At 39.0% G+C, this 15167-nt stretch overlaps 1 protein-coding gene across 1 annotated transcript in view; it reads right to left on the bottom strand.

Annotated features, from left to right (window-relative positions):
* The window catches only part of LOC141467708 (SAM domain-containing protein SAMSN-1-like), a 36214-nt gene extending 32698 nt beyond the window's left edge, over positions 1-3516 (bottom strand). Inside the window, exon 1 of the mRNA XM_074152360.1 lies at positions 3401-3516. Within this exon, the coding sequence (XP_074008461.1) occupies positions 3401-3457 (57 nt within the window). The 5' untranslated portion in view covers positions 3458-3516. The remainder of the gene's footprint in view (positions 1-3400) is intronic.
* Between the last annotated feature and the right edge of the window lie 11651 nt (positions 3517-15167).

Below are 15167 nucleotides of genomic sequence, written 5' to 3' on the forward strand. Positions count from 1 at the left end.
GGAACAGGTTGCCCAGGGAAGTTGTGGGTGCCCCATCCCTGGAAGTGTTTAAGGCCAGGCTGGATGGGGCTTTGAGCAACCTCATCTAGTGGGAGGTGTCCCTGCCCATGGCAGGGGGGTTGGAACTCGATGATCTTTAAGGTCCCTTCCAACTCTAACCATTCTATGATTCTATGATTTTTTTTGGTTCATCTTTCTAAATTTGTCTCATGCCACTCCCCAGATACACTGGCCTCTGTAACATCACCGTCTTAAGTCAACTGCTCTCCTCCTCCCCAGCTCTCTAAGGGGTGGTGAACAGACTGCACAAGCTCATACCTAAAAAAGCTAGTAAAAGCATCGTTCCCCCTGCTTGCTACAGTACTTTCCTGCTCTGCAACTAAATCCCCAGCAATGCAGGAAACACACGCTCTCCTTGCAGTGAGCTGCTGGAGCTGGGCTGACTCTGGCCATCAGCATGACCACAAACCTCAGGGCTAGGTGCAAGACCTTGTTTGTTTGACCTCACTTGGCCACAAATAATACTGCATCTCAGGACGGCTACACCATATGAACCAAGCCACATCTCGTCTGACAGAAAATAAAAGTGTGCAGGTGAGGGCTGAAAGGAAGCGCTGAGAGAGAGCTGCCTCTTGGTGGATGCCAAGGAGACATGGGAGGTGCACAGTCTCTGTTGTGATAGAAAGTCATTTAAGGTCCTGGATAGACAGGTTAGATTAGACAGGCTTGAAATAGAGAGCTTAGCCCTTCAATTGGTTGAATTTCTTCAATATTACGGAAGGTATTTTAAAGGCTTAGGACTTTTCCTTTATAGTTAACTACCTGGGTCCTCAGCTGATGTACAAGGTACAAATATACAGTTCCACAGCAGTACGTGTAGCTACAATGGTAAACATTGGCAAAGGATCAGAATCCTTCCCGTGTATCTTTTGGAAATATTTCTTACGTCGTCTCCCTGTTTTCTCTGGAATCACACCAGGTGGAGATTATTTATTTTTTTTTGCCTAGCAATAAATGCTTATTTATTCAGTTTACATACAAAGCATACAGCAGTTATATGCATATCCATGCATATGCAAAAGCAGCCAGATATGCAAAGAAGTTATTAGCATGACTGCAGCACTACAGAAAACCTGCAGTATAAGTAAACAAATGGCAACACTACTATTTTATGGCAATGGACAAGTATCAACCCTTTCATATCACAGACTGAGAGTTGTAAGATGGTACTTTTTGTTTATGTAGCACCTAATGCATCTGTAGAAGTCTCTTAAGCACCACAGTAGTCATCTCAGTGGCCAGTCCAGCCCAAATCACGACATCAATAAAGTAATGCATTGCACACAGAGAACTGTCAGTTAGATACTGAAAATCAGTATTAGTCCTGCACTGGTCACTGACTTGCCCACAACTACTAGAGGCTTTATGCAGGGACAGCAAATTGCCCCAAGAAGGGTTTTAACACCAGCCTTGAATGGTATTCCTTCGTCTTTATCAAAAAGCATAACTGGATGCCTATATTCTTCACATTAAAAAGTTATAAAAGCAAAAGGATTAAAAAGAGAATCCTTGTGAAACACTTGAATTAATACACAGAATTTCATCCAATTGTGATAAAGACAACTGGTTACTATGGGTAAGATCCAGTAACCTAAAAAGATCTTTTTGGTGCCCTCTTTGTGGGCCTAAGGTAGCAAACTTGATTTTTACTTAATACACCAGCCCCCCATGGCTTTCCCATGGGTCTTGTATCAGCTCCATATGCAGACAGTGGGACATCTAACCCACCTAAAGGCAAGACGAAGTAGCCCAAGACCACCACAGTGACAACGGCATCCTGCCCTATGCGTATGAGGAGGTACCAAATGTTGTCTGCGCAGAACAGGGGCAGCCAGGAAGTGATCTAGGGAAGTCACTTGTGAAATCCTGTAACTTCTGTCTGGAGGTAAGGACCTGCGCCCCATGTTACCCAATTCTTTATTAAGCAACTTCAGTGTTTGCGTTGCTTCCACGGGGCATGTTTCGAAACGTGCTACCACAAGCTAAGATTTCTATTCCGTGTGACGTGGGACTGTCCCCTCCCATGCCCTTTTTGTGAATAGCACATTCAGCGAAAACATTCTGTCGTGGAAAGTTTACACAATTCTGTGCAAAAGAGGGACTACCATAGGTGAAGTGTTTCAAAGCACGCTACTGAGACAGAAAGATATCCTGAGCCACTTTACCAAGACCTTTCTATTTTTGTAAACATTTACACTAAGACAAAGTCAGCACAGCACAGCACACAGTCAGCACATACTTCTTCCCTGCCTTTAAAAAACAGTATGATGATTGAACAGAATAAAATACGTACCAACCAGTGATATGCTTAAAAAACCATTAAAGTCTGTGAGAAAATGGATTCAAAATTGTTTCAAATCCATGGAAAAAAAAAAATTAATTGTTAATGAGTCATAGTCCAAAAATTGCAAGTTCAATACACAAAAGCCAATGTCTAAAACCAGAAGACATTCCTGCTGGAATAGTGTCTGCAATAATCTTTTAGGACCCAGCAGTCACAAAATGAGGTGTATTCCAAAACACTGAGAAGATGGGTCTGTAAACTAGGAAACACTGAGTTACTGAGAGCAGAGATATACTGAAAGGCTTTTCTAATCTCTTAGTTAAATTTTCAGAACTGGTAAATTGAAATAGAAATGAATATTGAATCGCTCAGGTCTAGTGTAGCCATTTCTCTTCAGACTTACAATCCACTTGCAAAGGTCATTTTGCACCCAGTCCAGGGACAGAAAATACATTTCTAGCATAGGACACATCTTGCAAAACTCTCACTTTCTTTCTTGCAATTCCAGATTGTGGAAACTGTCCAGTATAGCATACCATCAATTTATTCAGAATATTTCTTTCAGGCTGAAAGTATAATCATTCCCAGAAAAGTGAAGACGACAAACACGGATTGCCAAGTACCCTCTCCTCCTTTGGTTATGATGATGCAAAAGCAAATTTATTAAAATAAGGAACAAATTTAATAGCTTTTCTTATTTTTCACTGGTTCTCAGATTCTTTTGTGGGACATCAACAGTTTATCGTAGACCAAAAGGAGAGAGGGGATTTTTGTGGGCCTGTTAAAAGACTGATTCAGAGCATATAACAACAGAAAAAGTCCAGTACCAGGACTCTTTGGCACAGCTACAGCAGCTTCACAGTGATGATTCCTTGAATTGCATCATTACTTTTATAAAGTGAGTATATACAAATAGATTCCTGAGATTATAACGCTGAGGCACTTGCTAGCACATCAGGAAATCCTGAAGCTGGGATTTCAAAGGACAACCTCTTTTAAAAAACTGTTAAGAATTCCTTCTAATATTTATTGACAATAAAAATTAAACATTCTTACCTTTGGCTTTTGACTTTTCTCCTTATCAGACACATTAGATGGTTTTCTCTTCAACATTTTTAATTCGGGTTTATTCAACTGATGTGCAACTGCTACTAGCTTGTGACCAAACTGAGTTCAACAAAGTGTACTACACAAGCATACACCACTTACGCATTTCCTTATTCTATCAGGATGTGACTTCACGCAGCTGCTTTGCGGCACGGGTGAGTGAGCTGATATCTACATTTGGGGAGAGAGGGAGGAAGGAGAGAAGGAAGTGCCGGGGAAAAGAATGAGAGAGGTGCACTAAGGAGATGAGTTGAAAATGACCACAGGGTTCAGAGTGAGAAATGCTTTAAAATTTATCTCCTTCTGTGTCACCATCAGGCCTCAGTAAGACTTTGGAAAACCTCAAGAAAATCATCCTGTTTTCCTCTCTCATTTTTCCCCGTTGTGGCACTGACTGTACCCTTCATATCAACTTCTGCTGGGACTCAACATGAAGAAGGTGTGCTGCTGTTCAGAGGACCAAGGGATATTACTGCCCAGCAGATTTGCACTGCACTGTGGTACATGGTCTAGCTGGTCCCTAACACCTCACTTTCTCTCTTGGCTCTACAGCAATGCAATAAAAGCAAAGAGATTAAAAGTCACCGTTTAGTGGAGGGGGAAGTTTTCTAAAGCCATCTTTTTCTTTTGCATGGTGGAATAAATTTTTGTGATTCATCACAGAATTTGAACACCCTGAAATAGCACTTTTCAGATCTCCATTGTCCTTGATTTGGTGACAAAGTCACAAGGAGAAGAAGCAGTCTAAAAGAAGGCTTACAACAAAGAGGCAGAGGAGAATGACAAAAGTCCTTTATAGTCCCTTTAAAAACAGCCCAGAGGCTAAATGAAAGTGGAGGTATTAAGGTAGCTTTGAATTTCTCCTTCATTTTGCTTGATATTATTTGCCAAAGTCAAACAAACAAAAGTCTTGACTATCCTAAATAAAACTGATTTGTTGTGAATCATAGGCCACAAAACTTGAAACCATGAAAATTCCCAACTTTTTGCTGGAAGATGGAGACAAATTCTCAATTTTAAGCCCCAAACTTTTGGGCTACCCACAGAACTTCAGTTAAATCTTAATTTAAAATTACTACAAATGAAAACCAGAGGTTTTTTTAAGTAAGTTGCAAGAAAAAGGTTCAAGAGTAAGCGTCAAAAAAAAAAACAACCGCTGGTAAAAATGAGTTTGTTTGGTTTTTTTCAAAATATTGATAACATTTTTAAAGTGGTTTTTTTCCTAGCAAATCTATTCTAAGCAACTTTTACTCATAAGTTTTGCATAGACAAAAGCTCTTTTAAAAAGCAAGTCACTGTGGAGGTCTCTTGTACCAAATAAAAATTCAGAAATCCTTGTGAATCCAAATACTCAGTGCACACCCCTTTCTTTCTCTATGTCATCCTTTCAATATTAGATTTGGTTGAATTTTAATTTCAAGTAAAGCTTAAACAAGAAACCATCCAAACTGAAAACGAAAAGAACTGATGGCTGAAAACCAATGAGAAATGCACAGGTCTTATTTCTTAGAATTGCCTTTCACAGTCCCGTAAACGCTTCTGACCTTTTGAAGCATGCATGAGGGGATAGGCAGATAGTCTCTTGGCTGAATTGCTCTCTTCTTCCTCTGTCATGAATACTCCAGGGAGGGATAATATACTGCTCATCAGATGAATTCCCATTTCAGTTTGTTATTTGGACTTCTACTTAAATGTTTAAGAAAAGTTTTGGAGGCCTTCTTGGACTGTGATCAACAGACAACTGAAAGGACTGAGACTGACTGGTGAAAGAATAACTATTATATGCTAATGGTATAATGAGGCTTTCCTTTCCAGACCTTCTAAGAACTGGGTGGGTAAGAAGGGAAGGAGGAACTGGAGTTAACGTGCTGAAATTCTGCCAAATATAATGCAAGATTGTTCTCCATGTTATTGGATTGCAGCAGAGTACGTGTTGAACCTCGACCCATTAACCAAGATGTTTCACTTCACATTTTAATCTGAACTACACTAATATAGAACAGAGTTAAATTTATTAGTGTTATTATTAATAATAACATATCAATCAGTATTCAGAATAATTGCTACTATTAAGAATCAGTAATTAATAAATAATAATAATAACAACAAACTGATAAATATGCTTCCTTCCTACATTTGATAACAACACCTAAAAATTCTGCTTAAGTTTCTAACCATAACGAGATTTTACCCTGGCTATTTAATCAATCTTAGTAATTCAGTAGGGCCATATGTTTTTACAAAAGCTGTATGTATGTTTTATAGTAATTAAACCTACATATTCATCTACATATAAGTACATTACAGTATATTGTTTTTCTTTTTAATCTGATCCAAATATAAGTATTAAATCAGACTCTGCTAATCATTAGACTGTGATTTCCTGTCTGAGGCCACTGTTAAAATCTTCATGATTAATAAAATGGGAACTCATCTGAAGAGTAATATATGAGCTTCCTTTCTGTAGAATATTTATTGTTAAACAGGAGGAAAGAGGCCATTTCAAGAGATATAGTACCAACCCATATCTATTTCCTTTCCTCATCCACATATCAGAAAAATTATAGCAGCTTGAAAGCTGACCTGATTATGTTCTTGCCCTTGGAAGGCTGACCCACACCAGTTTTAAAAAGTAACAAAGTGAAGAAAATCAAACACATCTAACATTAAGTTCATTTAATTTAGTTAATCAATACATTTCAAAGGGGCCACTTTTTGAATTAAAAATTAATAATAAGCTCAGTGCTTATATCCTCTGTATTTGAAGCTAATTTTTCAAGGGGGAATGAATATCTATGTAAAATTAAAATAAAAATTCTCATACTTAGTTTTCTATTGAACACAACTGCAGGTAACTTATTCCATTTCCTTGCTGGTCTTTGAACCTGATCCAAACCGTAGTGAAATCAATAGAAGTTTTTCAGGTGAATTTTATGGGGCTTGGATCAGAAATACCCAGGCAATGTCACTCTTCTCTCTGGAAAGTCCTATGGGGAAAAAAAGGCTATCCACTTAAAAATAATTAAGATGACCCCATGAGAATGATTCCCACTGTCGTTATATTTATAAAAGGCAACATACACTGTAACTTATTATTATCATTGTTCAGTTCTAATGAATGGACCATGATGAATGTTCCTGGATATTCAAGTGCTTTATGTGCCTCCCTCCCACATGATATTAAGAGCCACACCAGTGCCATATCCCCTCAGTGGCTCCATTCAGTTACCTTGCCCTGAAAGAAAAGATCCAGTCTAAACTGCAAGTGTAAACCTATTCCTTCAATATTTGATTATTCTAATACAAAACCGTAGAGTGCAAAGTAGGTTGAATGGTTCAGCATACTGGCCACCTGTCAAAAGGGAAATTAAATGAGACTTTTTTTGTGTTAGCAACTCGTTTTTCATTGTCTGAGAGACAAATCTGGTCTGAGTTTAACCGGAAATTCAGAGATACTTGGGGCTGTACGTTGCTTTCTTTAATACTAAGCAATTCTAGAGTGTGTTAGTCTGTTTATTTTAATTAAAATAAGACTTGTGCTTTGTACAAGAAAGGAATCATGCCTTCAGCCTCTGCTTTAATGGCCATGCCTCTCCCTGTATATTCTAGCTCCCTTAGATACTGCAGAAATCTCAGAATAGCAAGTGGAGCTGAGTGAATAATTTGCAGTGAATAATTTACTTAACAAATTTAATCTCTATTTCCTCAAGGAATGTTCATGAACAGGACACAATTTCCTCATATGTATTAATTATGGGCCAGAACATAGCTAGATACTTCCCTCTCCTGGTCTGATCTGAGCAAGGGCCAGCCACAGTTACAGTCACTGCAACTCCTCAGCAGAGCTCTCTCCATAAACTACCATAGAAAGACTCTATGGAAACTAAAAGGAACTATGTAAAAAAGTGAAGTTAAGCCCACCCTTCCCTGTCAACAACCCATGGAAGAAGCCAGATGTTGCAGGCTGGGCTGTCTTTATAACTATTTTAACTAAACACTCACTTTTAATTTTAGTTCCAAAGATTAAGGCTGTGATTTTCCATTGGGAGGCTGGGAAATGGAGATGGATGCTTAAGGTCCTGTTTTTGAAACTCCCGCACTCACTGCAAACTCATCGCTGTGAACATCTAGAACTTAGTACTGAAAATTGGTCCAAAATGCTTAGGGGCTTCATGCAACAGGGTGTGTAATTCCCTGTTGAATAGGCTCCTATGTGCTTTTCATCAGGAATAAAAAATGAAGAAGCTACAGAAACTTGAAATTTTTGAGAGACAAGGCAGGATTAAAGAATATTTTAAGCTTACACCCTTGATTTGGCAGGGGGTTGACACTGTATCAAGAGGACTCCTATCCTGGATAAAGTACAATTCTTATGAAGCCCACAGAAAATGGCTATTCAGTAAAGCTAATAACTAACATCTAAAGTTAGCTTCAAAAACTTGATCTTTGCTAACTAATTTACGTTGGAGACATTTTTAATGCCATACATACGCTGAAACAGCATGAGGGAACAACAACAGAGTGGAGTCTAAGCTTGTTTAAGCAACTTTCAGGGTGAAGAGCAGCAGGAATACCCTCACCATGGCAGGTCCCAGGAATTGTGAATTTGTCCTTGTTCAGACTATGGGACTTCCTTCTCTTCCTGGAAAAATATTTTTGTGATTTTTCCTTCTCTTATGCTAATCCTTTGCCACTAAGGTCAATGGAGTCACAAAGAAATATGGCAGGGACAGGCTATAGAGCATCACTACCAGAGCTTCTACTGAATTTAAGGATGTGTCTTGTACAAAAAGCAGTTGCTACTCTATGAGTAAGAAAAAGTGTCTCATTGCCGAGCCCTCAGACTGTGTCCTTGGCATACTCCCAACACTGCCTGGCCTAAAGGGAAAATGAAGTACCAAGAACTTATCTCAAACTTTGATCCCAACACATTCTCTTGCATTAGCAGTAGATGAGCAGATCAGTCATACCTACACTATGTCAGGTTAGCACTAACGCTAATAAAAATCTATACTCCTGTGACAGAAGGATTCTCAAGGAGATTGGCTTTCACCTATTGAGCAAATTCCCTTCTTATTACCTTGAAGACTAAGAGCCAAAGTTGCGTCTCTATCTTCTAGGTATTCCTGTTGGGAAAATTCAAAGTCAGCAAGGTTGGTGTCTTGTAAAACATAGCCATAGGCTTATCCTGCATCCGTGTAATAATTTCCAACAGAAATATGTGGGTCACTGGTGGTTTTCCTGTACAATTTATTGTAAGCAGAATACACTTTACTGTCTGTGATGAATAACAGAAAGTAAGCGGCAGGGCGATGCTGCTGTGGGTTCAGGCACATAAGTAAGTGAACAGCACACTGTTTCTTGGAGTGAATGCTAAAATGTAGCTCAAAGCTACATCACAATGTTTGTGCCTGGAACATCTCAATGGATTCTGTTAGCGAACAGTGCAATTACTAATCAGTTACAAGGGCACTTTATCCCACGTAATTTGCAGGTTTGTTTTACAGTTATCCAGCAGAAGCTCAGGCTCCCAGAAATGCATTTACAGATAAAGAGTGACAGTTGCCTTGCACATCTCTTCAGAAAACCCAAATATGAGATTTTCAATAAAGGGAACTGATACAAAAATAAATTCAGACTATCTGTTTTAATCTCATACACAAAACAAGACATGCTTCATTCGGCATTTAGAAGACCAGCTTAATGCACAAGTGTTGGCAGTGCAGCAGGGGATTTTTTCAAGGTATTTACATGATATCTGCCTGCCTATCTCTGATTAGAATCAAGATCAACAAAAGTAAATTCTGATTAACTCTAACGCGCAGCCTGCTGTCAGGAAACTCTTTGTAGTTTGAGCCGTCTTTTACCAGTAAACATCTCCTGCTGAATTTCTTCACTGATGTCAGAGTGTCAAGTCGCTGTGCCATCCTCAGCGTTAGGACTGCTGTGCAAATGCTAACATGAAAAGGAATAAAGTGTGGTACACTGCATATTCACTTGCAGGGCTTCGATTTCATTTTGATTCTAGAGAAAAATCCTATTCTCCCTTTCTCTTTGATCATGGTTTCAAGTGGGTGAAAATCAAAATTTGGAAAGGACAGAGAGGGACAAGCTGGCTTTATTTGTAATTGGTTTTAAAACTAACTTTCTGCCCATCTAACTGATGTGATACCTGATTGATAGCCAGCAGAAACACAAAAAATGTTTCATCATCAAGAACAGATGATTAGCTTCAATCTTACATTTGATTTTCTTTTCTTAAAACACTCTGTACCAGAGCTGTGGGCTTATCTGTTGCAACACTTGATTCAGGTGCTAATAATAATGGCAATACCTTCAAAATCAAGCAGGATTTTGTTTGATAGCCTGTGGGTCAGGCTAGCTCCATCAGCAGACCTGCCAAATCACACATACAGGGAATGAGACTTCAGTGGTTGATTTGCTCTCATGCTCGCTTCCAGGCCTGAACCTCGCTGCAGGAAGGTCTGGCACCTGCTCTGTATGTGTGTCTGGCAGGCATAGGTGGTTACCCCAATCCACCAACTACTTGCTCCAGTGCAGGGGTGACGGAGGGTGGGAAAGCTGCAGCCACACTGAGCTCCCCCATAAAGAAGAGGAGGCACTTTTCCTGCTGGATTTTGGCACCAGGTCCCTCACTGGGGACAACTGGCCAGGTGACTGCTGCACTCTGTGCTGGTCGTGGTTAGTGTCCTGCTTGCCTCACCTGGGGCTCCCTGGGATGCTTTGGGTGGGGGCTGAAAGCTCACAGTTGAGTAAGTTGCTGCAGGTCAGCTGGGCCTCACTGAGGGCATGGGAACGTGCTCTTAGCCCATCGCCAAGATGAAGTGAGGCACAGTCACATGAATTTATTTCATTAAGGATTTAAGATAACATGCTTTATCTTAAGCTGTGGGCTAAAAGCACTCACAGGGACAGCCAGGGTACTCAGTAGGTATAAGATAATTACTTATGTGTCAATAACTTGTCTCTGGGGAGACAATGAAAAGGGAAGGCTGTCTCTGAAACTGTGCTCTGTGGAAAGGGGGATGGATGCTTTGCCTCTTCACAAACACCCCACTTTTCTTCAGGATTCTCTCCACCAATTTACATTGTATTATCAAACTCCTTCCCCCCTCACTTCCCTACAAAGTATATGAGCTTTAGACTCACTCTTTTCATACCACTTCTCTAGAGAGTCTTTTTTTACCTCTTACCTATTTGAACCTTTTTACTTCCTTCACATATACTATCTTGTGTGTTTTCTGTCTCCTTTGCATTGCTGCTGACACGGAAAACAGAGGTTGATGAAAAGGCAACAAAACTTTTCTCCCGAACAGCTCCATGGTCTGCTAAAAGTTCTACTGAGGTACAGACAGCAAACTGGAGAGGAGTCTCACTCCAGGAGCAGCAAAACTCTGAAAGCTAGATATAGGCCTGCTAGTTTACAGCAAGTAATTTTATAATACATGTAAAAAAATGGTGAGGTGAAATGTTAATATTATGCTCCTCTAGCTTATGAGGTGAAAGTTCACAAAAATCTTTGAAACATCTTTGAAAGCCGAGGGAAGGGAGAATTAATGCTATCTGTGATACCTGAATCTCACCCCTATGCGTGTATGTCTTATGATGTAGTTTTAATGATGCAGCTTTAATATTTGTCACATTTTCTTTACCAAATGTCTTTCTCATTCAGCACAAAGGATGAATCAGAAGGGAGATGTCAGAGCCTGCAAATAAACTGTGTGAACTCCTGCTTTTCCGATGCACGAGTTGGTATGTGTATTCTTGCTTGTGCAACAACTGTCTGATGTGTAAAATAGCATACTAGCCCCATTTTGCAAATGAAGCCTGAGGCAGATAAATTAAGTGATTTGTCTAATATCACACAGGAGGTCTGTAGAAGTGCAGGGAATTCAATCTGCATTATCCACATCCTTAATCACTGGATCATGATTCAGAGAGTTAAAGAAGCTGTGCTGCTATGAAGAACTGGAATAAGGATTTATTTTGTCAGTGAAATGCTATGAAATTGTGTTAAAACTTATTTACTTTGCAGTTGATCATTGACTGCACATAATCCTAAGCTTTTGACCCTGTAGTTAGACATGCAGAAAAATTGAGCGAATATAGCTGCAATTGAAGTTTTGGAAGTTTAACTTCAAGGCTTTCAGACTAAAAAAACTAAGTACTATCCTACCTATCTTAAAATGGCCACCAGAATTAACTGATTTTGCCCTTTTGCACCTGTACACATCTTGCTGTAGCATGTGAGCTGTTGTCTGTATTTATTTGAGAGCAAAGCATGGCAGGTAACATACTAGTCCCCTGTCGTAACTGAGGCCACACGTATTGCTGTATTGCCATGCTGGTTAATTTTTAGGGGAGCTATGAGGAAGCAAGGATGATCTGTGAGGAAGGAAATCTAGGTAATAAAACACCTACACAATCCAGAACTAAATATAGAAATCCTCAAAATATCTGCAAAAGTTTCTATCTCATGATCTTAAACTATCTGGACTCTTGAATTTCCCACTTCCCACGCACTATTTGTCGTCACTCTTTGTGGTATGCTATCTAACATAAGTTGCAAGTAGAGGTAAGTGAGAAGTTTCATGTCATTTAACCTAATTAATTTGGTCCTTTCATGAAAAATATTTAGCCAGATTTCTTCAAATGGATTGGAGCGTAAGAACTTCCAGCAAGAGTTATGTTATGTTCAAGTTTCCAATTTGCTTTCGTTATGTATTAGGAAACACGAATTTCTTCGATCAATTAAAAGTCTACAGAAAGTCAGTCCAGAAAATTCATTACCATAGGTGAATTCCCTTCAAAATAAAAGAGAATACTCAGATACAAATCATTGTCCAGTTCTTTCCAAAAAGCCCCGGTCTTTGTCTTCTAATGATCTGTTTATACAACTGAGAGTATTTAAATAGCAGAATTAGAAGTGTGTCCACTGTGTGTCTATTGTTTCACTTCCAGTCTTATTTTTAAGGCCCTATTCTTCGTTTTAGCCACAATTACTTTTTCAATGCTGGATGAAAACCTAGTTTTCAAATTAAATTTTCAGTTTCTAAAAAAAAGTTTGAAATCATGCAAGACATACCCTGCTTTTGGAGAATGTCACAACAGAAGTACTTCTTTTACCGGACTTTGAAAAATGTTCATTATAATAATGCTGCAGCCCTGGAAATCTTAATGCCTTTCTGGCATTGAAAATCCTCACTCTTCCATTTATGCTGTTACAGAGCACTGATATCATGTAACTTTTCCTACATTTCTATGTGAGGCAGATGAAAACAGAACTAATTTCCTCTGATTTATGAAAGACATTTCACAAATAGGCTTTACAGGAACACTTTAAAGCATACAAAAATGACTTACCAAAGAGAATAACTAACTCAATCTACACTGAGAAAACAGGCAAGCAAACATAATCAGCTCCTGAGGCAGTCCAGAACCTCCAGAAAATGAATGTTCCCCAAACGAAAAGTCACTGAATTAGCTAGGGAAGAAGACAAGGAATATTAGACATTGTTGTATGCACTGCTACCTGCCACCTTGTAACTTAAGGTCAGTAAGTATCCTCAAGTCATCTTGCTGGAGAAGAGAAGGCTGAGGGAAGACCTTATCAATGCTTATAAGTATCTGAAGGGTGGGTTGAAGGAGGAGGGAGCCAGACTCTTTTCGGTGGTTGCCAGTGAGAGGACGGGGGGCAACGGGCACAAGCTGGAACATAGGAGGTTCCACTCAAATATGAGAAGAAACTTCTTTACGGTGAGGGTGACAGAGCCCTGGAACAGGCTGCCCAGGGAGGTTGTGGAGTCCCTGTCTCTGGAGATTTTCAAGACCCGCCTGGATGCAGTCCTGAGTAACATGCTCTGACATGCTCTGGGCAATCCTGCTTCGGCAGGGGAGTTGGACTAGATGATCTTTATGGTCCCTTCCAACTCTAAAAATTCAGTGAAATTCAGTGAAATCTTAGGTTGTGGCTTCCTTACTGAAGCCTTAGCCTCAAAATCCTTATCGAATTAGTCATGTGGGTAGCACTTTAATTTCAGCTTCATCAGGGACACTGAAGAAATGTGAAGCTAAGCTTGCTTTTTCTCCTGAATAAAGATAAGCACACATAAAAGGCATACTGAGCTAATGCAAGCACAGTGAGGATTAAACATTTCGACTACAAATGGGAAACTTGTCACCAATTCAACAAACACAAGATCAGGCCAAAGTTTAGGTTTCAAAAGTGAATCTATGCAGAAGTAAAACTGCATTACTTTGTGGAAGGAGATAAATTGCACTTACAAAGTTGCAGTCTTGGACAGACAGATCCCAAGACACCTGATGGTTTCATTGGTCAAAACCTTCCTGTCAGCATCAGGAGCTAATGCATTAGCACAACACAGTATCTAAACACAGCCCATATTAGCTGATTCATTTGGCAGGAGAACTGTTTAAGCAAAGTAATGTATGTCTTTTTTTCTTTTCTTTTTTTTTTTTATTTTTTGCTTTGTATGGTGTATGGGAAGAAATGATAGCTTTCATAATTTTTTTTTTTAATATAAAAAACCAAGACAAAAAATGTCAATTATAAAATACTGGACTGACAGCAGATCCACAGAAGGATAATATTATCACAGTGTAGGTAGACAGACAACACAATCTATTTCTTTCGTTATGCAAAAGAGCATCATTTTGGCAATTCTAAAGGATGCTAACAGGAAGTCAGGAAGTCAGCCTTTCATCAGACATTTTCTTATCAACAACTGCATTTAGTTTAATTATATTTTGACTATTAATCATGTTTCATGAAACAGGTAGCATTCATTTTTTTTTCTATTAAGAATTCATATGCCATTTACAAAGAATATGTATATGAAATGCACAATTTTCTCTGTTCTCTCAACAATTATATTCCCCTCATACTACACTCATGACAGTAATCCAAAATAACCTTTCATTTTTCTCTCTAGCTGTAGCTCTGCAGCACCTAACAGCTATGTCAGAAGCAAATTCACGAAATCTGCTGAGGTGAATTAAAATGTTCTTCTGGAGTTATCTGTAACCATATTAAAAATATTGCAGTATTTTAAAATACCGTTTACTTCAAATAAATTCTCTTAAATATCATTCTGCCTTATATATGCTAGCAAGTACTAGCAATCCAACTTCACAGAACAGTCCAACAATGTTTGGATGGAAAAGTTTGGCATTGTTAGGCTTTTTAGTAGAGTTAGGTATACATGCCTCTAAGATTAATGTAAAATGTAACAAAATTCTTTATATAGTTATGAAAATTCCAGTAAGGTATTAAAAATATAAAATAGAACAAGGGTTACCATAGTGAAGAGCAGCAGCATCAGATTTTTCACGTTTTCTAAAACCTACTTTGAGACTGCATGGTCAAAGTCACCACAGACAAAAACATTAAATTCCTAAATTTTTCACATTACTATTCAGGAAGTAGCACAAATCACTGTAGGATGCAGAATCGCAGTGGCAGGTATTTGCTATCAGCACAGTGCAATGGTGCAGCTATAGTGATGCTGGACACTCTCCCAGGCTCCTCTCTTCCAAGCGCAAAGCTTGAGAGATGAAGCCTTGCGCTTTAAGAGGTAATTTTCTCTCACTTTTTGTATTTAACTGAGGCAAGCCATACAACATTTACCAACTTCCTGATGTAATAGTTTCTTAAATACAGCTCCTGTGACAGGAC

Source organism: Numenius arquata, chromosome 1, assembly GCF_964106895.1.
Source record: "Numenius arquata chromosome 1, bNumArq3.hap1.1, whole genome shotgun sequence".
Taxonomy (NCBI): domain Eukaryota; kingdom Metazoa; phylum Chordata; class Aves; order Charadriiformes; family Scolopacidae; genus Numenius; species Numenius arquata.